Source organism: Acanthaster planci, linkage group LG16 (assembly GCF_054643075.1).
Source record: "Acanthaster planci isolate LZ-2023a linkage group LG16, COTS_SCS, whole genome shotgun sequence".
Lineage (NCBI taxonomy): Eukaryota > Metazoa > Echinodermata > Asteroidea > Valvatida > Acanthasteridae > Acanthaster > Acanthaster planci.
In genome coordinates this window covers 1,127,385-1,155,192 of record NC_141792.1, presented here as the reverse complement: position 1 = coordinate 1,155,192, position 27,808 = coordinate 1,127,385, and the positions used below count along the sequence as shown (strand labels likewise).

General features: G+C 44.2%; 1 protein-coding gene across 2 annotated transcripts; it reads left to right on the top strand.

The window, feature by feature from the left end:
- The first annotated feature begins 15 nt into the window (after positions 1-15).
- Positions 16-17,981, top strand: LOC110976513 (uncharacterized). 2 transcript variants are annotated; one of them, XM_087147572.1, is made up of 3 exons: positions 16-1,239; positions 14,033-14,971; positions 15,395-17,981. In XM_087147572.1, the coding sequence occupies exons 2-3, from the start codon at positions 14,042-14,044 to the stop codon at positions 16,379-16,381; spliced, it is 1,917 nt and encodes a 638-aa protein (XP_087003698.1). In that variant the 5' UTR covers positions 16-1,239; positions 14,033-14,041; the 3' UTR covers positions 16,382-17,981. The 2 variants fall into 2 exon arrangements, with proteins under 2 accessions (XP_087003698.1, XP_022085528.2); XM_022229836.2 differs by lacking the exon at positions 16-1,239 and adding an exon at positions 5,682-5,897.
- Positions 17,982-27,808: the final 9,827 nt, after the last annotated feature.

The following is a 27,808-nucleotide window of genomic DNA, read 5'->3' as shown; positions in this document are numbered from 1 at the left end:
TGAGTTAAACAATTAGGCCTATTTAAATATTTTCTGATGCTACACGATTTCATGAATGTCACAGACTTGCTTGCAGAGGGAGAGGAGATGAAAGGTTTCTATCTCAAGCCTCCTGGATGAAAGTGGCAGCTCAAATCTCCCCTCAATCTTGTATTCGGAACAGGCCGGATATGAATCACACAATTTCACCGGGGTAGTGAGCGAGGCGAGCAGGGTAGTCTGCCGGCTCCCCCAGCCCCGCGGTCCCTGCGCCCGGGCACATAAACGCGACTAACTGAGCCTCCTTGGCAGAAACTGGTGTGAAGCGGCCGTGAGGACGGTGGTGAACGGGCTGTCGATAAAACCTCCAGCGCGGGGAAACGCGACGGTCAAAAATACTCAAGAGTCCACTCACTACAGTGGTCACATCAATCTCCGTCGGGACTGGATGACTTTTTGAGTTCGAGCTCGCGTGAGTTCGGTTTCTTGAACCTACAGGACTTGTTACAGCTTTAGATGTTTAGTGCAAGGCGTGGATAATATTCCGTGGGTTTGGTAGGCAGGCAAACGGATATCTGGTTTCCAGGTAGGAGAGGTTCACCGTATCGAAGGTTCAGAGCAAGTCGGCGATTTTTCTCCCCAACCTCACCAAGCCTCGTCCCTGGCAAAAAAACTTTAAAGTCGAACAGGTGAATCTCGGCCCGTAATGTAAAAGATGAGATTCATGGAAGATATCACATTGATCAAAATGTGAAGAACTTCTGGCAGACAACGAAGCTTCATCAGAAGAGATTGCTGGAATATTTCAGTGAGCATCGTGATATTCCCCTACAAAAGATCCAGAGTCTTATTTCTTCCTGTTTCTCGACTCTTCACCTTTCGAAGTCTGTGACTCGAGGCTTAGTTTAACCAGCGCTTTTTATCGGAGGAGCTGGAAATAAATTTGGCGGGAAGCCGAGGTGCAGATGCGGCATTGTGTTGAAAGAGCCCTCGAAGCCCAAACAGCAGGAGGTGCTCAGGTAGAGGGGCAGAGACCATCGAGACAACGGCGAGTAAAACAGCCGATGCCCAACGCGAGGTAACCACTCGAAGTCTGCTTGGACACGCCAATGTGCTACGCGCCATTGGTAAAATCTTGAAATAAACTTGTCACTCTGTCTGGGATTCATAATAAGAGACGAGAGTGGTGAACCTAGTGGAAGAATTATTCTAGCTGTGTTTTGCTCCGTGGAGAAATCCTCGATCAGCTTACTTTCACAGGTAAGTTTAAAGAAATGTTGAATTCATGACAGGTACAACTTCCCTCGACAAAACTGGTATGTGGTTCGATTCTCATCAGAGCTGGGCTTCGGCTGGGATCTTGCCCGTGCTCGATGTGCCTGATGGAACTCAGCAAATTTCATGAGAAAGACGAACAGGTGCTAGCTCGTCGTTCCCACAGCCAACCGAGGTTGGAACGTGTGATTTAAATTTAAGTCGCGTCAGCGAGCCTGTCTAGCTGCCTAACGCAATATTCAAATGTCGTGCACGGACCATTTTCACCCAGTTGAAATTTCCCCCAAATCACAGCAGACTTTCCAAGACTCTGTAAATCCAATATGGCATGAGGCAACGGTGGAAGAAAAAATCAAAACGTGCATCAAGAGCGTGTAAAGTAATGGATCTATCGGCCGAGGTGGTGTAACCCAAATCGAAACTGACAAATTATTTGACTACGTATTAAATTAATAATTGAAAATGATCCAGACTTCCGGAGGGTGTTGTAACACACTTAATCTCCGTATAGGTAGGCTAATGCCCAGTGTAGATGTTCCAACGTATTTCTAGACGAATCTCGATGTATAACATCGAGATGCCTGCCCGTTAAGGCATCGGGAGGTGACGCTGACCAACTCTCGCCACAGAAGCCTGGATGTCCCCACTTGTATTGCAAAGCTGGCAGGGTCGTTCTTTATGCGCCCCCTACCTCGAACTTGCACTCCCTGGTCGGCTCACTGGGCCTCTCCAATAAAGTCATAACAGCCAGCAAGCTGGCTCCCTGGGGGAGATTGGCCATGTTGAAACATATTGCGGTACAGTCAGCCCAGCAAAACTATTCCAACAATGCCCACAAAATGCCTAAAGCTCTTTAAGGGGTCGCCACATTGAAACTAAAGCGACGCTGCACGGATAGACCAAAGATTCTTTGCCGTCGTCGCATAAAAAGCTGATGAGCTAACAATTCATACAACTAAAATCCTCAACAAATGTTTCACGGGAAAAAAAAAGACAAAATGACGCGCCCGACACTAAAAGTGCTCTTCATGAAAATACTTGTCCGATGAATGTTTTCGTCTGTCTTTGCGTCAGCAGAGAGCAGCTGAATTTCTTAACGAGAAACGCAAACCTGTATCAGGGTCTTAGTGAAAACTTTTCCTCACAGACTCAGCAAAGACATGTTAGGACAGGAAATCATGCACAGTGCATGCAAAAATCTTTGTCTGGTTTATTCCACAGTTTCAAAAAAAATCCATCGACGTCAAAAACACACCGCTCTGATTATAGACACGGTGATTTCTGGGTCTGCAAGACGCGGTGAAAGAAATTAAAAGTTTCAACTTTAACCTTCCAAGGTCATAAGGTTATTATGAACCCTGAATGTGTGAAGCTGTTGAAGTCTCAATTCTTGATCATGGATCTTTTCGATGAAAGCAACACAGGCCCGCGCGTCAGCGTCTCAATTAACTGTTGTGATACGGCACACTGCGATGAAATGTCCGATGATATCACCGACAGCTGTCCGCAGCGGCAACCGCCAGGGGAAAACAACTTCCCGCTGTGAAATTTTACCGGACGCAAACTGTTCCTTCGCGAAACTGGAAGCTTGGCTTCCATTTACACTGAATTCATCTCTGCCCATTGAAATTACGCACAATTCCAATGCAGCAGACGAATGCTAGTAACGGAGAGAACAGACAAAAAAACGCACATCAGGTCGATGCTTGTTGACTGGAATATTTGACTGCTTCAAGGAACTTCTTGATACCTCCCGTTATCATCTTATGGAAATGCAAATGAAATGTCAAAAGCAAATACAATCTAATAATACAATTTTGTTGTTAGAGGCGTTATAAGGAACAACCGCAGAATCTTCCGCTCTTTTACGACTAGTGCTGCCGTAAATCACAAGCACCGAACCGGCGATCACTTCAACTCATTTTATTTAATATCCTTTTATTTAGTAAGAATTACAGCTTATAAATCAAAGAAATAAATCAACTGAAAAAAGGGTGGTCTGGTATCGAAAGGAAGACTTTACAATGTGAGAGTAAATGTTTGCTTCATATTGACAAATGTAAAAAAAAAAGTTCCAAATATGGCCGGGTCCCAGTTGCCCCATCCTCCCCCAAAGAGGGTCACTGGTAGCCCATCCCAACTCTCCTCTTGTGTGAGGGATGAAATGTCACGTCCCTCTGGGTTGAGGGCATGAGGAGTGACTGAGTGAAGTAACTCGTCTGGCAAATCCCCTGGGCAAACGAGTTGAACAGTTCGAGTCATGAAACACGAAGTTAGATAATGCATAATTGCATTACGCGCTGTACAAGCTGTTAACCAGACTACTTTCCGGGGGGGTCAGTGCGTTAGCGTGCGCGGATGCACTCGCCGACGCGATAAGCCGGCCGGCCCGCTCAGGATAGAAATCTTAAAAAAATCTTACCCTGGAAATATAACTGCACACCGCCCAATGTTTGGTTCATTACCGGCCTGGTTTGATCAAAACCACGTTTCTATGGTTTTCAAATAATCTGCTCAGGACTTTAATATTCAAATTTCGAATGCCATGTTTAGATCAAGCCTGAAGCCCCTAAACAAGCCCTCATCAGAACAACGACACACAAACTAAAAAATGCCCCACCTTATTTGAAAATAAATGTACATGGTTATAAAGTTCGAATACAAATCTGGGATGACTTGTCATCGCTCAGAATACAAAAGTGTTAGGTTTAACAAAATGATTCAGCATTCTTTACGCACTTTAATGACTACGTGGAAATAAAAAAAACTCATTAGCATAACCAACGAACTAAAACATGAAACGTTTGGAGGTTCATTAAGCTTCGATCTTTCGCTTTTTTTTTTTTTTTTTTTTTTTGAATGTCCAAAATGAAAGATGCATCAAGAATACAGGCGATTTACAATAGTGCGCCTCCAAGAGTCTGCAACGCGTTGGCCAATCACAACGCGAGGAAATTGCCGACCCTTTCCAAACGCGCATTGGGTCTGCAGATTTCTTGCATCGTGATCGGCCAAGGCGTTACAAACTCTTGCGGGCGCACTATTGTGAATCGCCCGTATTAAGTCCCTGTACAGACGACACGCATGCCTCTTTGGAAACCTCCCAACTGTAGTTTTGTACACTCCTCCCGCGCATCTGTGACCACTCATACAAGAATGAGCTGGCGTTTGCATCCCATACACACACATCATCATCAGCGAATTGTCCTGGCAATGATCCATATAGGCCGGTAATGAACCCGGCCCAAATTTAGCCTGACCCATGCCCTTCTTGAGCCGGGAGGCTGAGGCTTTTGATTCCTCGCGAGACCACAGGCCAGTCAGCGCGCGCTCCTCAGAGTTAGCCCGGATGCCCACGGCCGTCACGCTGGGAGGAGTTGCCCTCGGGTGGTCCTGCTCCAACCTCCCTTCGCGAAGGTTTCGCCTCTGCACTGAGCCGTCTCTCTGTTTCTCTGCTCGAAACGCACGTGGGCCTGTTCTGTTTTGGTCAACTGGCCTCCGTTACGAGAAGTCATTCCTTGTACTGAAGTGGGGTGTCGAATGATTCGGATCCGGAGTGTGCACAAGACCAATCGGTAACGGCATCAACTCAACCTTATACTCCTTCCCGTCTAGAGCCCAAGGCTACAATTATATTAACCCGAGGAGCATAATACGAGTCGTTCAGTCGGAGCTATGGTCGGAGGTTGTCCTAATTCTCCAAAATTAGCTGTCATTGATTTGATCTGATTGCAGGTTGTCTGAGAAGATTGCTGGACGCCCTTCCGTGAAGAGCAAAATAGTTGCCAATGTATTTCCATTCCACTGTCCTTGCTGTGTTTCTTACTGCCGGACAGTTGATAGGTATTGTCGGTGTGCTGGCCGCGTTTTTTTCCTTCGAGATTGGAGAACGAAGATCCAAACTCTAAATGCCCAGCATCAGCACGTTTTTTAATCAGCTTACCAAAAGACTTGTCGCAGACATGAATCGTATCCCGTCAGGTAAATAATATTGTCGCGAGTGGACTTTCAAAAATCCATCATTGAAATTCTTTACAAAATGACCAAAAGATCTTCCAGCAATAAAACGTCATATTTTGACACTGGTTGGGGGTAGCCAAGTGAGACAAGCTCTTAGCATCGACAAACCTGCCAACTGCCAATTTTATGCTAAAAATTGCCGCTGGTATTGCAATCTTTGCGTCACCATGGCTCCAATTTCAAAACAGAATCAAGTTCGTTCCACATGTAATAGTGCAACTGAGGAGAACACAAAGAAAGCTCTCGCAACTTTTACCCCGAAGGTCTTCAATCTGAAATGCCAAGACCTGAAGGAATTCGCACAGACCGTTATCGACCAATCAGAGTCGGCGAGAGAGCCAGGCCGCGTCAGTCAAACACGCTCGAGGAACATTGCAAGGCATGACGTCATTCAGCTTGACCTGGATTCCGAGAGGTCATGCAAACATGCCCGGTCCCAGTCAATCATTCAGATGACAGAAACTTTCAACCCCGTCTTCAGAAATAGAAAACACATTAAGCTATGTCCAAAAACGCCGCTCGACTTTAAGCTTTAAGTTTAGACCTGGCTCACCGAACCAACAGTCCGAAGTTTGGCGTGCGGTAATACTGGAGAGAATTGGGGCGCAGAACTCGAAACTTTGGTAAGTAAATGGAGTTTAAGCCGGTCCCAGGATGTACAGATTGGGGATTCATGTGCAACACATATAAATTGACGGCTGATCTTTGCAACTGTCGCAAATATCAGGGAAATGGGTCATATTGCAGGTCATTCTCTCGGGCTTCCAGTGGTGACAGGGACACACATTTTGTAACAGGTGATTCTTCCACATTGCGGGGTTTACTTTTAGTTGGTTATTTGTTGTTGTTAATCATTCCAGGTAATGACACCAAGAATTCCTCAAAAGAACAAGCAACATTAAAGCTTCCTCGTTTGCTCGTTTGGGCTGGCCAACCCGTAGTTTTCCTTCTCTAAAAATGAATAGGTTATTCCTCCGAAGTCAACTGGTAATAAAATAACATCTTCTTCATTGAAAAACAGCCAGTGACTACGTATACACAATGTCTAGTTTAGAATCCGTTCCAGATTCAAACAGTACTAAGGCGGCATTGTCGTCGTGAGAAGTACGCACTGAAACCATTTTTTAAACTAAACTGAGTGTAGCTTGTGGTGAGTGCTCTGCCAGTTGATCTGATCAGTTTTCATAAAAGATAAATTGTTATGATGTACTATTTAGTTGTTTGTAATAATAATTGTTATTATGCTCTATATCCATGTAAAACAGATTTCAAATCCGGACAAGAAACTCGTCGAATCAAATCGAATCAAATCAAATCGAATCAAAGCGAAGCGAACCGAATCAAATGCAAGAGCACTGTCTAAATTCAAAAATAGCTCGCGACAGACGGTATTGGAATAATCGCATGCAGCCGTGTCGAAAACGAACGCAGTATACTGCCGAGCATACGATTCTTTGAATGCAATCTGAAGGCGAAACAGTACATGTATAACGTGAACAGTTCCGGGAGGGTGGGGCTTACTCCAGACAAACAGCTATCACACTTCATTACTTTCGCTTCAAAGTTGATAATATTACACAGGACATGTACTACCAGCGGCTACAGCAAACTTACCTGATACCTAACTCCTCTCCAAACAGTGTGATCGTGAACTCTTTAATTAGATTATTTCGGCTTCCTCCTACTGGTATTTTAAACCCCACCCCCCAAGTGAATCATTTAGAACAACTCTCGCTAACAAGTGGTGGTTCAGGAAGTATTCAGCGCCACACATTCGGGCTCCGTGCACGGAGGGACGTGGACAATTTCAGACAGATAGAATATCCATTCAAGGTAATTTGGGTGTTATTGCCCAGGTACTAGGTGTGTGGTGGAGGGGGCTCCTCAAATTGGTCCACTACGGCTACGCCTGAATGTGTATAATCCAAAGCTCTGTCTGGACCCATAGGGAACACGGCTCAGTTTATTGGCACGGTGGGGAAAATCACAGCTTCGACGCGGCAGAGAAGACAAGGGATTACACACAAAACCGCAACTACACGCGCGAGTTACACGTGCGCATTACGAGTAGACGGAGAGAGTGCCCACAGGTTCTGAATAGGAAACAGAAGTCATCGCAACACGAATATCGTGCTAGAGATGTACGCACGTGAAGGAGACTAAGCATGACAAATACAGATAATTTCGACTTCCACGAGGAAGAAGGGCACAGGAAGGTGAGAAAGACCATTCGCTAAATATGCGATTGAGGCAGACCTTTGTTAACCAATATCACCGATCGAAAAAAGTAACCAAGGTGAATAAATGACCACAAAATGAATGCATGTTACAACTCTAGAGACTACCCCCGATGCAATCACTTGAATCGAAATATGACATCACTGCGGAGATGAGATCGATGCTACTAACCCAAGGGCGCTGATTCAGTATTGCTGATCATCAGAGACGTGACTTTGACGGGTGTATCATCTCCGTATTGTCGATGGCTTGGAGCGACTAAATCTGTTCACCTAGGCTATTCCTTTCTTATTCTAGCAGCTCTGAGTGATTTTATTGGAGGATATCAAAATCCCTCAGAAAGGTTATTGCCCGGAAAAGGTTGCCAAAGGATCTAAAATGATTGTGCACCACACACAAAAGTGTTGACAGTTCAACAAGTGGGGAGATTTAAACAAATTTACCAGGCTAAGACGTCTTGCTGGAAGCTGGCCATTGTTGATGTTGTGCAGAAATCATCGACTGGGCAAGATACCGCAAAGGTAAAATATGTCACAATTGGAGTTTTTCCTGCATGTTGTATTATGAGTATTCAGGTCGTATTAAACTATCTACCATGTGTACTCAGTTTGAACTGCAATCGCCATCTCTGATAACCACAAAGCCCATGCATTTCATGAAGATCAAAATCATCAGACATCTCGGGTCTCTCATTGAAAAGTTAGGATTAATTTTAAAAAGTAGAGAAAACAGGAAGCAACTAATTACCGATCCATTAACGAGCATCACTTTGCGTCTAATTTTGTGCTGAGAATATCGTTAACTAAATCACGCCGATCTTCATCCAACCTTGACAGGCCATTCTTTGGATCGGAACACTAAACGTAGACCATGTGTTTTTCCTCTCCAAGTCAGCGTCATTTTAATCGTTATCAAGCCTGCGGATTTGTTAGGAAATGAGGAATCTAGGAAGGCGCCTCGGACTTGCCGAGAGCTAAGTCCCAAGCAATATCTTCACCATTTTCGGGTTTCCTAAAATTGAAAAACATGTCATGATGACTGATGGAGACAGACGTGTATATTTCACGGCCGAGGATATCCTGGGACGGCTTTCGACGCTAGGCGTGCCGTTGGATAACATGCTCCCCAGTCGTACAATTTACTACAAACAGGGAAGAATGTTTCAGATAAGTAGGAATTCCCCGATCTCAGCATCGCCAGAGGAGAACTGGAAAACAGATAACAGCCAGAAAGGGCCGCTTGGAAAAACGGGGAGAACACAATTAGACGGCGGTGTGCGAGATAGTGTGCATCCTATTAACGATAGGAGGGTGTCGGATAAGAGAGGACCTTTGCGAGATTAGCACCCAGAGGAGGGACGCCAAGTGATACAGACACTCCTGGGAAAAGAACGGGATGCTGGACCTAATGAAGACAACGCCGAGACAACAGGTGGATGGCTACTGATACTACACGGCCCTCATGTAGATATCTAAATAAACGGGAGAGAGTTTGACAGAGATGAAAAGACGAGGTTTTAGCGTGGAATTTCTAAACCAAGGATGTGTAAAGTGAGAAGATCAGCTCCGAAAATAAAAGAAGTGTGGAAGGCAGCTATGCTGCTGCTGATTCATCGACAAAGAGGAACACCGAAACCAAGGATATCTCCAAAGTATGAAGGAAGAGCACTGAGGAGCGCCGGTGATCACACAGTTACACAGATGCATGTTTCTATTTTGAAAGACCAAAATGTCTGCACTTTTGTTTCAGGGTCAATCGAGAGCTTACCTGCCACTCTATAATTTCAAAGAAGTATTATCGCAGAGCACGATATACTACGCTTTAATTTTTCAAGTCACTGACTTTAATCATCAGTCTGGTCACTAAACCCTCTAATTTTCTAATACTGGAAAATCCAACGAGACGCGAGGGGGATTTGGAAGGACTACGGAAGGCAGGAATTTTGTATGGGAATTGAAGAACCTTGATAACTGAATAGATGTATAGAGAATCTCATGATGGTTTCTTACATGCTAGAGGAATTTTTTAAATTTTTTGGGAAGTTGTGCCGAAATGCCAATGGAACTAGAGCAGGCCTAATGAACCACTGACCGACAGTCTAGCATAACACCGCCCAAAAGTTGGTCAGTTCAATTCTTTACGCACAGCTGTTTACACTTTGATGGATGACTCGGCAATGAAAGAGGCTTCAGACCGATATGTTTTTTCTTGAATCGGGTATGAAAACGTGATCGGCGTATGATTGTGATTGTGCGTGAAGAAAACCCTCGAAGGCTGAAATCCAGCGTACAGTATAGGAGCCGAGCGGTGCTGCAGTTCCAATCTGCCTTCCTTGAGGCTGGTGATGCGATCAGGATTGTATCATGTTCTGATCTCAACAAATTTAACCTCCCGAGTCAACCCCCATGGGCCTGCCTCGCCAGGGGTCGCCAGCCCTCCCTTCCCTAGCCCCGCGTGCTCCCCGTCGGTGATTTCCGACGCCCTCGTTCCCCAATCAACTTCTGCGAGGGGACGTCTCCGATCTTCAGAAAAGACTCAGGTTTCCAGCCGAGAGGAAAAAACCGCTTAGAGATATCCCCTCAGTTTGGTGCAGCTGATCAGAACGCTCCAACCTCATTCACTCAGACTGATGTGATCCAGGGTTCTGAGAGCTATTTCTGGCCAGATTCTGCATCGAACTTGAGTTTGCCACTGTCCGGATAAGCTTATATCCTTTATTCGGGTTGAATTTGTCACTGTCAGGTTGAAAACAGCAGCTGAAGCCTCAAATTCTGAGTCAGGTTTAACCTGTCTCACAGCGATTAAGTTTGCCCTTTCTAGCTTTGCGTATTGATCAATTTTCTTCGTGTTTCTCTGTTTTTCTTGATTCAGTTGCTCTCCAGCAAATGTTCTCTGAGTGTAGCTATCTTAATCCTAATCATAACTTATCTAAGTTATCATCACACTCACTGATCACAAAGTCGTGATTATCTTACTCGAATCCCACAGTTTAATTTCAGTAGTTGTAGACTCCATTAGTCATTGACGTGAACTTCGAGAAGACAGTAACAAATCTGACGTACTATGAGTTACTCAGTGAAAGAGCTCGAGGTGAAAAGTTCTCTTATCCTTCCAGAAGAAGCAACGCCGAGGATTTATGTTTCTGGCTTGAGGCAAGGTCCGATCTTTACTTGAATTTCTCTCAATGAAAGTACTGACCTATGGATTACAAGTTAAAGGAACACCCGTATAAACCTCAGATTATGAGATCTACAACGTGATATGGATTTAACACCAGTCCCTAATCATTGAGCAGGCTGTGGGTTTATCATTGGTCTTGATAGACGGAAAAAATAAGAAATTTGAAATATTCAAACCACGCAAATAGTACAGTGGTTCTTCCTTGTATGTAAGTGAGCTTACGTTCCATTTCCAAACAGCAAAAAGTTTTAAAAGGTTAGGTAACGTTATGTAAACGAACGTAGTCCCAAAGGTGGTATACTAGGCCCTCTTCATCCCAGGATAAACTGACCAGTTTCTGGCATATAAAATCAAGACCTGGCTGCATGTATCTCGCTTTTTTGCACAATTTTACTTTAATCGTTTATATTCGTAAATATCAATATAATTAAAAATGCAATAAGAAAATTATATATTTAACTCAATCAGCGGCACAGGTAATTGGAACCGACTAATACGCCCTAGCAGCGGCCTGAGCGACACGCCTACAGAACTCCGGTTTGCTAAAAGCTGCCATTACGGTCCAGCCACACAAATTGAGAGTTTCCACCATAGCAATTAATTCTGACATTTTCATTTACTTTGCTCCACCGAGTGGCCTCGAACTGCCCGACAGAATAAAAAATATTAAAAACCATCGACAAAAAGTGTTTATCAGCACTCTCCTTCAAACAAACTGTTGTGGTCTCCTGCACTTAAATGTGGAGGGGGGCATGCTTATTTTATAGTTTTCTATGGGACGATTTATCCAACTGCCCCGAAGCGGACCATGATGCGGACCATGATGCGGTCCATGACATTTTGGGGCAAAATGTTGATAGTGCGGCTGCTTGTTGCACTTAAATTACAGTTGCTACTCAAAGAAAAACCTGACACCAATTGAACGAAAGGGGCTCAAAAGGTGATGGCCGAGTGACCATTTGGGGGTTTCCGTTGAGACTGTGTATAATACCGACAAACTCATGTATTAAAGAAGCTTCAGACAGACTCGTGATATTTTAAAGGTGATAAGTTGAATTCATAATGCCGTCCACATTAAAATTGAAGTCTCTCACAAAACCCCCGAATTACTAGTTCAAAAAAACTGGAAATTGACAATCATACTGACTATCTCTTTTACAAAATGCAATAAATACATGATCTGATCTAAATCAGTTTTTCATTGCAATACTCAAATTGGTCCCCATTAAACTCGGAGTTTTCTTTCTGCCCTTAAATTTGCTATATTCCCCTGTGAGGAGTAGCTCAAACTCATGCCATCAAAGTCACATTCTTAATAACATGAAGACTTTGGCCATGGGTCACTGGCCGTTGGATCTCCTGATCACTCATTACCCAAATTACCCATAAAACCAACCGCTTCCGTTTCTGATGAGCGCTGTCATTCCACTTAATGGGACTCGGACATTATTTTTATTGGCGAACATTAAAGCCGAGTTGTGCTCAATGCACGATAAGGCGGCTTACATCCGATGTTGTTTCCATTCCCAGGTAAAATGATTTTTATTTCGGGTTACACTTTTTCCCAAGGGTTAAAGTAATCACATTTGAAAATCTGGAATGAGGAAAAACTAGCTGTGTGTTCTGCATTAAAAACTTTTCATCCTCGATTTCCCCTGCTTTTAAACACTGAAATAAAATCCTCCCTCTCTTGTGATTTGGCAAATCAAAATTTCGGTTACTGCTAATAAAAATGATTTCATCGAACATGTTTTCTTACTCTCACATAAGTCAGAATCACTCTTTAAACTTAAACCTTGACCAATTTTACCAAGTCTCAATAAACTGTGAAAGACATATGTCTAATCTCAGCTGATGTAACTTCTGTCCAATGTTCGGACAGATCCTACCAAATCGTGAGAGACTTGGTAACCAACTCTCGATAGTTTAACAACATCTTGACTCCAGTCGCATACATGCTTCGAGTTAATGCGCATGCATAAAAGTTATTCCCATGCTCATAGGTAATATGCACATGCCCATAAATATATCTATGAAAGAAATGCAACCATTGCTCACTTAACCATCAAAACATAATTGTAATCAGTTCACGGACTGAATGTTTACGCGCGAATAATATCCTACCGAAGAAAATATTATCTAAACCAAATTGACAAAATGAATGCATCTGGCAATAAATGGCATCAGACCGATTATAAAACCACTGTCTCATGGCTCTAATAATGAAACAAAACGTATAAAATGCTTCAAATTAAATTCAATACAGCAGAAAATATCATAATTCCACAGGTCATGCTTAATCACTTTATGCAAAAACAGTGACGGATCATATTTCAGAATATTCCACCTATGGAAATGTCAGCGCTGTCAATGGCGATAACCGCAGGCGGGCGTCGCGAACTCTGCCGATTCCTGCTCTTGGAGAAAGGAGCCCGTGGCCACAAACGGGGTACCAACGTGATAAGGAGAGGGTAGAATCGGCACTTCGTTAGGCCTGAGCCACATTTAGATGGTGCTGTCAGTCTGACACCATTAAATAGGCAGAATGAAGCAACTAGGCCACGCTGCATCTTTTGGGATATCAGGGGTACTGGGCCCCTGTGTTGCTTCGAACTACTGTAGCTGATGAGCCTTTTCGTCTTCGGGCATTACGGGGCAATTTGGAGTTGAGAATCCCGGCCCTATCCATGCGGTAGGAATCGGAAGGTCGTAATCAACACACTGAAGGATGGGTTTTTCCTCCGCGTCAAAGCATGACTATCAAGTTACTGGTTTCGGCACCTTGACGAGCCCCTGGTTCGGTGTGCATTTACTCTGATGGGGAAGTCCACATTCTGTGGAGAGATATCCCGCTGCTAATTGTAATTGCCGGTGTATGGCGCAGACGCAACCACAGGAATTTAATCCCAAAGACGGCAACCTTTAGTTTTTGGCACATTTTCAGTCCAATTTTCCTTGGAAGTTTGTATGAATCATACTACAAGTTGGGTTGGGATTTTGATGACTTCATGAAACGTTTCAGTAGTCACCGTTGGGATTTGTCCCTTGCCAACGTTGAGTAGCATAGGGATTGCATGTCCAGTGTTTTCCGCGACCTTTTAAAAAACGAGGTCGAACCCACGACGTCTTGCTCTCTAGAGAAGGGGTCTATCTAGAGCCGTTTCATACCACTGGATCATCGATTGTGTCGTGTCAGCTAACTGCCTTTCTTTAAAATCATCCCGACGCATAACCTTACCAATTGTCCTACTTTAAACCAATTTACTTTCTTCTCAGATTAGTAGCCTTAATGCACATTCAGGCAATGAAATAATTCCAACGTTTTCTTTCCATTTTTCAGGCAGTCATCATGTGGAAAAGCCCGTCGTCTTCACAGTACGCAAGTGCAGTAGCCATCGTGCCACCGTTGCTGTGGTTACTGGTCGGACTTTCATCCAACGCAGACGGCGCTACTCTTGAGCAAAGAAGGGCGGGAAATCGATTGTGTACAAATGCGGCGTGCGAAGATGACGAGCCCGGCAAATTCAACTGTGGGTCCCGCCAGCTGAAATGCATTCCCCAGAGCCACACTGACGTCAGGGTGTTAGACCTCCACGGTAATCTCCTGACCAATCTGATCGAAAGATCCTTCAGCCATTACAGGCGCCTGCAGAACCTCGACCTCAGCATGAACGAAATCAGCATCATCGCGCCGGGCGCCTTCACAGGCCTTACCAACCTGACCAGCCTGATCCTCAAGCTGAATAAACTGCAGGCGCTGACCAGCGGTGCCTTCACAGGTGCACAGCGCCTGCGAACACTGGACCTCTCCCTTAACAACATCACTGTAATCCAGCCCGGTACCTTCACAGGCCTCACGAGCCTCAGGAAGCTCTTCCTCCAAGAGAACGACATCAAGTCAATAGACAGAGGTGCGCTGTTCGGGCTGCAGAGCCTCAACCTCCTGGCCCTGCAGAACAACAGACTCCAGTACATTCATTCCCGAAGTTTTGACGGGATGACCCAACTACAGACGTTACAGCTAAGCGAAAACAACCTGGCATCACTGCCAGATCTGACCTTCCTCCTACCCACCCTCCAAGACATCTGGATCTCGGGAAATCCCATCAACTGTGACTGTAGAATTGAGTTTCTAAGGAGAGGATTAGTTGACGAAAGAGGGTCTATAACCTTACATATTAGCCATCCGATTCTCTGTGTTAATCCTCCATCACTATATGGGATAGACCTCCGATACCTAAAGATACCCCTCATCTGCAAGAAACCCAAAATAGCTAAGGTAAATCTATCGCACGTCATAAAACTGCTATATGTGTGTGTAAAATAATCCAAACAACTTTTATTAATCCTATCTTTGAAGTAGTTGAATACAACATTCCCAGACACAAATGGTTGGAAAGAAAGTACTTTTGTCTAAAGGTATTCAGTGTAGGCCCCCCAACTTACCTTGGCATGTGCATTTGAAGAAGTGCTGCACGGTATCAGGCGAGTATTTCAACAGACATGTTTGTGAGATTGCGTAAAAAACCCACATTTGACGTTCGATGAAGTCGGGATCTAACAAGCTAATTACCGAGAAAGTCAAACGATAAAAGAAACTGAGTAATCTTCTAAGCGTTCCGATCTGAAACAAGCCACCCAATAACAGACTGTTGAATCATGAAAATCTAAATATTAATCAACCAGTAGTTTTCGTCCACAGATTAAGCGTTTAATTACGGCAGAGTGGGGAAAGAGTGCAATTCTACCCTGTAACGCCACTGGCATCCCAGAACCTAATCTGTCTTGGACCAACCCACAAGGGGGCTTTGTCACCCACAAGAGAACAGAACGAGTGGCTCAGCAGATCGACGGCTCACTTCGTATTTCCGAGGTCCGTGAGGAGGACACTGGGAACTACACGTGCTACGCCCAGAATGGAGAGGGCACGGACCTGGCTCGCATCTTGCTCATCGTGTCCAAGCCCTCGGGACGGACTGGCATCGCCGGGGATTCCGACTCCTTGGCGACCCAGGGGACAGAACCGCCGTGCACCGAAGCCGACGCCACTAGATGCAAACCGGACCACGACCCGGCGCTGATCTGCGACTCCACGGCTGGGATCATCGCTACCGCCCTGGTGACTTTCTCCACAACTCTCTCCACAGCGCTAATTTTCTTCTACATCTGGTACAGGCGACACATGGACAAAATGCGCCCAAGGGTCCCCAGGAGACAAAACAAGCACAGGGGTCTTGCAGACGGGCAGGAGGCCTGTCTGGAGGTGCAGGAGGCGCAGACAGAACATCACACCCTCCAGAGGGTGATCAACGCCATTGCTTCACCGAAGTACCTCTACGCTAAACCCACGCGCCGTATCGCCGTCACCAACAAACGGACCACCCCGCTGAGGATGAACAAAGTTGAAGACTCGGCGCCCAAACACGGAAGGTACATAGGGCTCAGCCACCTCCGGAAGACACCTCAAGGGAGCCGGGAGAAACTGAACGAGTCGCCGGACTACCTGCCGCTGACCACGTGTAACAGTAGCAACTGCAGCGGTAGTCTTAAAAACAGAGACAGCTACGACTCCACGGACTCGCATTTGTACGAGAACGCGGTGCTGATGATCCGCGATCCCAACTACACTGCGCTGGACCCGGCCACACGCTGCGGAGTTCGTAAGCCAACGGAATATGTTGCAATCTGAGGGACGCATTGACGTGGCGAAGACATAGGCGTGGCAGTTGGACACAGCCACAGACCATGCAACGTCGGCTCTGCCAAGAGCTCTGATACTTTTACTTGAATTTTGCTCTCAGAATCCATTCCAGGTACTGGCTGCAAGACAAGACACCATACAGGGTCCACAAGATCAAGAGAGAATGAAAATAAATGTCAAAGGGTGCACGTTCATCCGAAGTGGAGTGATCGCAAGACAAAGTTAAAAATGCGCAGTGCTACCAATGGAAAATTTATCCGATTCGTAAGTGACTTCGTCACAAAGGCGGACGCACCACGATTTTCAGGCTCCTATTGGACGATCGCTGAAGTTGCGCGTTAACTTCCGGTTCCATGTTAACGGCAATCATTGCATGTAACTCTATGTGCAGTGCATGGGCAATGGGCGTGGTTTAAACTGAAGTGACGTCACACTTACGAACCGTATATCTGATTTGAATCAAGACGTCCGATTAAACGAACACGGGAATTCGGGAACAGTTTGCATGCAGTTGGGAACACATAACTCGTCTATACTGGGCTTAATCCAATACTCGAAACCGAGGGTTGGGGGTTACATATGAAATGTTCCGACGGGCGATTGAAAGGCTACTAATGTGCCACGAGGGTCGTTTTATTTTGGCCATGCGCCAACTATCTAATTACATCAACATTGGTCCTTTGAAGTTAGAGTTAACGGAACATTAAGTGCCATGAATTGGTTGTTTGCAATGAGCAAACTCGGATCCGCAATCTTTGTCAGTCCGCGATCAAACGACGCATTGCCGTCTTTGGCTCTGGCTGGTCAACGTGGCGTGCTTATGGCCAAACCAAAGCCGCAGCCACTAAATACCCGATTGAAACTGGCTAACATCAAAGATGGTAGACAGTAAAGGATTTTAAGGGCTGTAACATATATATATATACCACGGAGGAGAAACTTCGAGGTGTTCGCTCCAGTCTACTCGTAAATATCTTAATGAAAACACTGACAACATGGAAACTTGTGACTTGGACCTACAAGTTGCCCCATTTGAGGATATTTTAGAAATTTCATTTAAAAGTGGAGAAGCAAACACACGTAGGCAATTGAAAAGCTTAATGCACTGAAGGGGAACTTCAATTTTTAAAACGACTGATCTTTTTTCTTTTATGAATTGTATATGTAGTGTACTATAAATTCTAAAACATTCCTGTCGAGTTTTGTTTTCCCCAAACTTTATGAGTCGCTTACTGTTTAAAAAGAGCCCTATCGTTCAGAAAGTTTGAAAGCTCATGCTGCATATAAGTATTGAGTCCCTAGTATGGCTTCAATACAATAGGTCCATTCCTTTCGACAATACATGTTCCTCTTGAATTAATATCCATTTGGAGGAAGAGACAACGGTAAGGAATTTGAGAATCACTGTCGCTGGTGATGGGATATTTTATTTTATAAGTTGCTTCATTCAGTTCAAATGAATTGACGGCGATTGAAAATTCGTGTATACTTGTTCGAAGAGATTATATTGGATGGACTGTAATTAACAATCATTTTAACGAAAAAATATTAATAGAATTTGAAATGCAAGAATATTGTGACTTCTGTACTAATTGTGAGAGTTTCTGTTTCATTTTCGTCCACGGATTAGCCCTTATCTGGAACGTAATTATATTCAATAAAACCAGACAAGCAATAATTATGTCCTCATATCGCCATCAATCATACATTAAATTTCAGAATTCATGCAAGCCAACATGGCATGAAACAAACTGAAACCTTGAGACAAGGAATTCAACTTCAGCCCCTATCTATGCCGTCATGTCTCATCAATGAGTCTGTCATTTTGATTTCTTACTGGTCAGACGCCTCTGCCATATTTGGCGTGCGTTGAAAATGGTTCTCCTCGGCTTTTCCGGTCACGCGCTTGGGGACAAATCAACGGTCATTAGAATGGAGCCATTCGGCTTAACTCTATAAATGTGACCTTTTTCGTCTCCGGAAATGGATTAAGACGTTGATCACATCACAACAGCTGATAATAGCTGCTACCAGACAAGAGTAAGATTTGAGTACGCCCATACCTCTTGTAATTGTTTCAAAGGAAGTGCTGAATCATTCCGTTGAGAGAAGCGCAAACTTTCACAACCAATTAAACATTATCGGCAAACCTCATCTCGTGTAGCTAAGATCGAACTTGACAACGATCACATTAAACAGGCAATAGCAGGTGCTCTCCAATGCAATTTTCAATTTGAACACATACCTGTTTTTTGTTGATATGCTCTGGTGAACATCATTTCCGCCAATACCACAGTAATGGCCAAGAAGACAAGATTAGGCCTACTGGCTAAGTTATATTCCCTTGACATTTATCAATTGCTGAAACTGTCAGTTATTTTGACATGGGAGCACATGTCCGATTGATTCATCGAAACAAGGGAACATAGATAAACGTGTCGATCTGCCAGTCACGTAGTAACTGCAATGCAGCAATTGAAAAAAAGGTTTTGTCTGTTATTTGCTATTTAGACTCGTTGGCCCAGATCAAATCAGTTAATTTTGACCAGTCATCCGAGGTCACAAATTAAACAGACAGGAACTAGACATTGGTCACGATTTGCACACAACAGACTGTCAGACAGCTTTATTTTCTTGTCATAGCTTATTAAACTGGCCGCGCCTGGTCACTGTTTAGACCTTGAAAGCGATTTTTGGTGCAAAGTTTCCAAAAGAGAAGAGATATACTGGACGTGAACCGCTCACACTTTATATTGGGAATTGGGGAAAGTCTGATAATTCGTCAAGCACGACACGCTCAGCTCGCTCGCGACTCTTCACGGGACTTAATCACTAAAGAGAGACTTGTAACTTAAGTAGACAAAAATACCCTGTCAATTTCAACAAGAACATTATGCAGTGATATACCCAACAAACCAGCACACTGTCGATAACAAGTTACCTTATTTTCCAAAGGTAATCGCATTCAGATGACCTCAACTAGTCACCACTTATGAGCACCAGTTGGACCCTTACCCTGCTGGACGGAGTGACAATGACCCTGATTGGTCTGGCCGGTCTTCCTTGGCCAGATCTTTTTTAAGAATGATACTGTCTGTGGCACTTAGCAATTAGCAGCTTGACTGATTACCTCTGTTGCATCCAATGAACTTGACCTGTATAAAAACCACCTAATCGCTGGTCACTCTTCCTCAAGACTTAAAGCCTTTCGTACAACAGACTAATCCGACGATCAGCTGACTTATTAGAGGGCATTACCACAGTACCCGGTTCGTAAAGTGACTTAGTCACAAAGGCGGACGCGCCACGATTTGCAGGCTCCCATTGGACGATCGCTAAAGTTGCGCGTTAACTTCCAGTTCCATGGTTCCATGTAGCTTTATGTACAGTGGACGTGGTTTGAACAGAAGTGACGTCACACTTACGAACTTATTCTACAAAACAATGATCCTCCAACATCACCACTCACTAGTAAAAAGTTTCTTTAAACAACGATCCTCCATAAAGTTTAACACTAATGTGTCTCATGGTAATTGGTGCATTGTAACTTTCATACGATGCCACGAGAACTATTGATGCACCATTCTGTCCACAGAAGGCCTACCGTGAAGACCTAGTGTTTGCTTTTATCCAAAATGCCGAAGGCTTTGGACAATAAATGTGTTCTGGTGAATGTCCTTCACATAAAGCCAAAGTGTTACAAAGGGATAACTTGAACCTAATGCTAATAATAAAGAAAAGAACCATGTCAACTGAACTGACCCATGCCAGGGCGCAAATTTGGAGATGTCAGTCTTCATTTACACTCGTCAACTACCACATTACCAATATAATTCAAGAACGGATACTCAAATTAACAAGCGACTGCAAGGAGACTAATTACTGGGTGGACTGGACAAGGGTTACACCATGTGTGTCCACATTGCTAGTCCATGTAGACCGACAGCTGTGGTCTTCCTAGCCGGAAACTGACAGTCAAGTTAAAGCTTTGACTTGATTGGATGAACTTTCACACACTCGGGTTTAGCTCAATGAATATTTATGTTTAGCTGCATTGAATATTCATGAGCGTACGCCTTTCCTGTGCAAAATACCAACCAATGGTAACTCAGGATGAGTAGCCGCTGCTGATTTGTGACCTTCTTGTGTTGGCTAAAGCATTTTCAATAAGTGATTTGCGAGTTAAATTTGAATAAATTCTGGTACACTGAGTTATCGGGTTGTACATATGTAACAATCGTGATTCGGGGCAAGCTTTTGCATAGCGACCACCATCTCTGGAATGGACAGGTTCCTTTGTGCCCTTCTTATCCATTGAGAATAGTGTATTGTTGCAAGGCGTCTCTTATGTAACTAAGCAAAAGCTTGCCCGAATCATGAGGCATAGCAACACTGTGTACGGAGAATTCAAATGGTTAAGTGCACGTGAATTTAAAGAACTCAGTGTACGGGATTTTATTCGAAGTTAACTCGCAAAATGCCCACAATCCCAGGACGTCACCACGTGACAGGAACGCGCCAAAGTAATTGGTTAACTACATTATCACCATTTGGGTTTTGGTTAATTCGGAGTCAATTGTAGAAGGAATTAGTTGCCGTCCGATAAGAAGCTTAGTCTGAGTTCGGGCGGCTTGTTCTCGTATGTTCACGAACCGCTCGATTTGTTGTTCGTCAGTCGGCCACTCGAACACCGGGAATGTACAACGGTTATTGCTGATTGTTGCATGCGTCATGGGGGCATCCATGTACGTTCTTTCAGAGTAAACTTTGGAAAGCTGGGCTGAATTCTTTTCTTTTTAAAAAACGAACATTTATTATTTTCTTTACTATGGAAAATGAGTATTGTTAATTTTATAAAATTTCCCATTGTCTCCGGCCCTGTGAGCCATCTCGATATTTTTTGCAGCTGTTCAAAAATCAAAATCTCACGAGTTTTCCCGTGTGTCCCTGTAAAATCCTGAAGGGGAGGTGGTGCATGATCCTGTTCCGGGAACAGTGTTCTTAAGTCGTGTTCCCGCCGTTCGAGCGCGAGAACAAGAAACCCGTGTCAAGAACAGGCCGCCCGAACTCGACCTTAGATGGTTCAGGAGGCTGGTGCCTGTCCTCTGGCAATGGTATTTGGTCTCCATGCAGTCTATCACATCACGGCCAATGTAATGACGTCACACTAACGCGGACGTCACCGCGCCGGCCAAGTTTATCGATACTGCTTTATTTGGTCCGTCGGACTATTTTTGTACGAAAACACTCCCCTGCACAAATATGTTTTGTTACATTGGCCCATTGTCTGCTAAACTGAAATTTAGTAACCAGCAACATACATCGCACTTTCTATCCCCGAGTAATGTTTTGAGCTAACCAATATTATTTTGTGTGCTTAGCACTTCCATGAAAGTACATGCATGATAGGGCAAGATTCCCAGGTCAGTCGCAACTACGCTCTTGGCAAATTGCCCGATATGACTAGACCAAGCAGATCTATGTATTCCTACGAGGTCTTCCTGCAAATCTAGCTTGGTTTACGAATGAGTGGTATGTTAAGTAGTAGGTTTGCGATTTTACAATATCACTCTTTTTAAAAAGTCTCCTGATGACGGAAATAATACTGCCCCAAACATTTGAGTTCACCCTGTTCTATTCAGAATCATACGAACTTTAAAAAAGAGATATTTTACATGTACACTTTGCATCGCATACCTGTTACTAAACTTGCCACATTCAACACAAAAAACTTCAAATCTCCAATGACCGGTCTTTTCTGTATTTCAGTGGATTTCTCCCTCGTTCAGTGTTCAGTACCAATCATTTTAATTTGACAAAGATGACATCTAGTTGAACAATAAAAATAAAACGGAAAGGACTCACCGTTTTCCCTCTGGAAGAGAAAAGAATCCACGGTTTTATGAGTATACCGATTCCATTTCTTCACGTGAACCTCCAAAGAAAATGTCGTCCACTCACTCCATTCCACGATAAATGATCTTCATTGTAATGGGCTTAATACGATTCTATGCTTCCGAATGTACAGAAATGCCACAGGCAACAAGAAAATGTTGCTGTACATTCATTTCAATCCAAAGAAAGCACTTAAAACAGCTGAGAAAATGAGTCCTGAAACGCTGCCAGATGCTAATTTCCTTCTGCTTGGCAGATGACGTAGCGCCACCATCTAGATCATGCATCATCTTTGCACATCTATAAGCGCCAGTTCTTGACTGGTTGCATCACAGATTAAGCCATCTTGTCTTTCTGTTGCAGCCTTAAGTTTCATACACAAACAGTTTCCTCAAATTCCGCAGAATAAACGTACAAACTCCAAAGAAATTCTTTTCTGTTAAGGCTCGCATTACTGCCCGAAATTTCCACGTCTGTTTTCGGCATCCGTTCCGAAGTACCACCATTTCTGAAATACATGTATTTAAATGGTAGGCAACCAACAATATGGCCATGACAAAAGGAACCATTTCGCAGGATACCAGACGAGAACACGAGTTACGTGGTAGCCTTTTATTCTGACATACCTCAATGCATGGACGGAAGGTTACCAACTTTTGTTTTCAATGGCTGTGATTTCTCGCAACTCCTGACGCCGAAGTTTGCTCAATACACTGAATAGACATTCTTTGGAATCCTTTTTTGTGGAGCCCCATTGTTCAGCGAAACAATCCATTCCTGTAGATACAGGTGTTGCACCACGGAGTTGACGTAAACTTGATGGAAGTTAACACCCGTTTCAGACAGGCGTTACAGAGTCGTGAACCAAATTAAAGGCAAATTTTGAATTAGAGTACGGCAAGTGCGCGACGTCTGCAATGATTAGGAGTGACCAGGCGCGCTGGTAGGTGAAAGATCGACACTGGAAGGCGGTAGGAACACCAGACCAACTCGCTTTCAGACGTCATTTTTTCCATGGGCCGAACCCAATGCAGGAAGTATGCATTACGTTCGTCTGTCTGAAACCAAAATTTGGGTCGACCTGAGTCGCTCTTAATTCTATTTGGTTCGGCACGACCCCAGAACCCTATAGAACGCCAGTCTAAAACTAGAGTATGCCTTCTTCGTCGCACCTGGGTTAGTCTAGGTATCATCCTATGTTCAAAAGGGCCCTAATGCTATAGAGTACCAAAATGAATACCAGCGCGTGAACCAACATGTGTGCGTACTCCATTCGTACTCCAAAGGTATTTATTTGTTTGTGAACCAGTGACGTGAAATTCCTACCAAAGGAACCTCCGTTTCTAGGAAAATCACGCCTTCTCTTGGTCCAGTTCAGGGCCTGAAGCATCCCTAGATTCAAACGGTTATTCAATAGAAAACATTTGGGTAGGGTTTTATGAAAAATGGGAAACCGTATCCGATAATTTAAGTGGCCCCCAATTTTGTTTCGTCTGCACTCTGTGAAAAGAATTTTGAATAGTGCGGGTCAGGTAGCTTATAAAGGTGATGAAAGTTAATGCATTCATTTCCAAAGAAAATAACCCTCTTTGTAGGCAGCGCGTATCACATCATCTTTTTTTGTTTCATAAGTTTGTACTTTTAAACACCTGGGTCAATTTAATTTAATACCAGACGATACAAAACTAAAGCCATAACAACGTATTCGTAAACAATATGCGGAAGCTGACGATCCCAACGTATTCAGTGCACCGAAAATAGCTCTGCGGTTCAAACATTGAAGCCACCAGCGAAATGTCAAAACCGAGGGTTGACCCATGAATAATCTGCAGTCTCACTGTCCCCTTAACGCGCTCTGTGTAAAGTATTCCCCCAAGTGTTTCCCTTTTGCGTAAGACAAGTTCGAGCCAATTATTACCTTGCTAACAGAATTCGCCGGTGCAGTGTGCCGACAATACTCTGGGCTGATCTGGTGCTTGACCAACGTGCGCCGTTGAGACAGACAGTTTCCACGCTTGCGCATTGTGCACATGGGACAGACTGGCACAGAAGAGTTGAACAGAAGCAGCCACAGATATGAGCATGAATCATTCCGTTCGAAGGTTATAAATATCGAGAACTGAAACGAGAACCCTAAGAACTAGATTCGGCGAGGAAGGTGGATGGACGGTGTGGTTGGCCTAGTTTGGATGTACGAATTAGGCCGACACTTTCATAATAGGCTGCAAAAGGTTAGGAAATACGGTAGAGTGGCATCAGAAGAATGCCAAGCGACGCATCCCAACCCCAGCAGCGATTTTTTCCCAAACGGTTTTGGTTTCCTGTCCTTTGATTGGTTTGTTACGTGCATATTTAATGCATGGTTCTTGACCTCACAAACCAAACTTATGGTGAGAATGTTCTTTTCTCACTTATTTACAAGTTTAAAAGAGAGTTGTAAAACGAGAGGATTCGAACCCGAGACGGAGGATTTAAGGCGGGAGTACTCCCAACCAGTCCACACATTAGCTGCCAAGCTCAGGTGAATTAAAACCATTATCCCTTATTATATAACCACTCCTGAACGCCATGTACAGAATACAATTCATGCATAAGCACAGAGGGCGCCCTCTTTCGAAATTGTTGGATCTCATTTGGGGAAAAAATACACCCCTCATTTGTTTGTAAGTTCAAATCCTGACCGGACTTATTTCTTTCAGCCGACTTTTGGTGTTCAGTTTTGAAAAACTACTGTTTCTGCCGAAATCAAGTGACAGTTTTAGACAACTTTTTTTCTATCAAATATAGAGTTAAAGACGCATTTACAGAGACGAGTGGTCACGCAAAGCGGCAGCGGCAAGGTATATTGCGCGGTTGTGAGAATCGTATAGGGTAAATGAATTCCTGCAATGACGATAGCGCCCCCCCCCCATGGATTGAAGAAAGTGCTCAACCACGCCAGTCGGCCCGTGACGTCATACTTAAGGGGACCGCTGATAGTCCAGAACGCGCTGTCGCTGGAGCTTCGCGGTATCTTTTAAACTCGCTCAGGTTTCCAAAAATAGCCACGCATCGCTACCTCTATAATTCGTTTCTGCCAATGGACCCTTAGCTGGATCTTTGCTATATTGTGGTCATATTTTTGATGGGTCCAGAGAGTTTCGTTACGGGTCAAGCCTGCAGACCACTCTAAGCAATGTTCACCGTGCGCTATGGAAGCCCACCACAACTGAGAAAGCAGTTTCTGAAAAACCGTCAGGGGACATATGGCATTCATTACCGAGATTAAAAAAAACCCACACCCTTCGTACAATCCGCTGAAGTAACTGCTGTGCAGTGTCTTTCATGGGAGGTGAAATCAATCAAATACCACTGTCAACCTGAAGCAATAACTGGATTTTGAAAGAAAATGTAGCCTTGTTCCAAATTTACCCGCAGCGGTCCAGGCAAACGTATCCTGAGCAAGGCAACCCAAGTCAGTCTCTGGCAGCTTATCTCTGCCTCCTCCCGTTCCCATTCCATTGAATGTTTCCTCATATTTTGTCTCCAAGCTCCTGCAACGGGAAAATTGGTAGCCCGAGTTGCTTCGCAGAGTCCAACTGGGACAGCGGCGTGTGCCAGCCCACTTCCTCTGAGAAGGTTCTGCGGTTGGGGAGACCCGGACTAAAAAAAAGTGTGCAGCCGCAGGTGTTCGTCTTGAGGGCAGACAACGGAAAGTGGGCGGGAAGGCTATAGTTGAACACCTGCTGTCCATCTGCGAGCCAGGTGTTCCACTTTGGTCTCAGGTTTTTAAAAAACCAGCCCAGACCGACAGTTGTATGTACATGTATTAAACTGTATCTGGCCTATACCCAGCAAGAAATGAGACCAAGGGGTACCCCCCCAACATGTCCAATCCCTATACACATTCCAGACTATTGTTACTTAACACCCCCCCCCCAAGATGTCTGAAAGGAATTCCCCAGATTCCTGCGAGACAATGACCAACACAAAGCAGGGGGGTTCTCTCTGTCTCATACCTTGCTGCATATGATCTGGCAAGTCTGTAATTCACACAGGTGCTACTCTGCTTCAACAGAGCATGACTGGTCACAATTCGCGTCCTACTGACCTCTTGAGTTTCGATTACAAACATTCTGCTTTCTTTCATTTCAGATTGAGCTGACAGCAACAATACTGCGACACAACAGAGATAAGCCAGACACATGGCAGAAATAATCGATCATTTATTTTCCTTGAACGTGTACGGAACGAGTTACTGCAGTCCATCGGGTGTGAAAACCATCGCGGCGGTTTTATTCCACGTAAGGTGAAATTGCCCATGAGAGAAGTCAGTCATAAGAGAGCTAATAGAATAGGACGTAGGCGTTCAGGCGCTACGGCTATTCAGTCAGCGGCTATTTCTTGTTACTTTAATTTAGTTACAATGAATGCACGAACGGTTCACTCGAGCCTAACCCAGAGGAAAAAAATTACCCTAAAACGTGACGTCATAGCATAAGGTCTATTTTGCATGAGTGGGCGGGGCATCGCGACAACTTTTGTCCAATAAGCTCGTTCAGAGAAAGCACAAGACAGAAGAATCATTGTCTGATTTTGCTCTGTTTAAGATGCTTTCAACTAAGAATATAACTACAGCTGGGCAGTTTGTCCTAAACGTCTCCTTGCCAGTCTTTTAGATGAGAAATGTACTATTATGTATCACGCCCGAAGCCAGTGTTTCCAGCGGAAAATCGGAAGGATTATCCACTTAACAGCACAATTTACATACTGACAGACGTGCATCTTTTATAGAATTACTTTTTGTCAAGAGCCCTTTTTCAGTGAAATTGTAGGGTGGCCCAGAGGCAGGTTGGGCCCAGAAATCGACAGCGTGGTGCCTTTTTTGGTAATGAGATAATCCCCCTCTGATTCGGCATGAGTTCTGGGATAATTGGGGGTTTGGGAAGTTGCCTTTGGGAGGTAACTCGGTCTGCTGATGACGCCGGTTACTAAGTGTGAATCCAAGGCCCTGCCCAGGGATGGGGCTCCGATTACCTTATAGACGAACCACTGACGCCTCGTATTACGAATAATCATATTGAAACCGCAATTGGGCAAGCAATACATGTATATGAAATATAACATTTCGAGATGAGGCTTCACGTGTAAACTCAGTAAGGGTGGTAACCGTTACAGTAACCTTTTGGGCCACATTACTCGAGGCAAAGCGCACTCAGTCTGAAATTGTACTTCAATCAAGACTTCCTCACGAAGCCACACAATTTGAAAATGCCATACAACTTCGGAGAAAAAGAACCTTTATTCGCCATCTTTAAAACAAATGTCTAAAAACTATTTAGAAAAGCCCTTTTCAGTGATTTCATTTCGCTTAGAATGAATTTTTTCCAGAACCTACAAGCAACGTTCCTATGTAACACGGCCGCCGCATCTATCGCTGATATGTGCTTTCAGAGACACAATACCGATCGAGTTGCTGCATCGAACACAGCGAAGGACGGAGAACAGGCACGCACAAATACAACAGAGAAACACCAGAAA

Excerpts from the sequence above, each read along its gene's own strand:
- LOC110976513 (XM_087147572.1), top strand. The coding sequence starts at position 14,042 with ATGTGGAAAAGCCCGTCGTCTTCACAGTACGCAAGTGCAGTAGCCATC. Across the intron at positions 14,972-15,394 it reads AGAAACCCAAAATAGCTAAG|ATTAAGCGTTTAATTACGGC; the intron begins GTAAATCTATCG and ends TTTCGTCCACAG.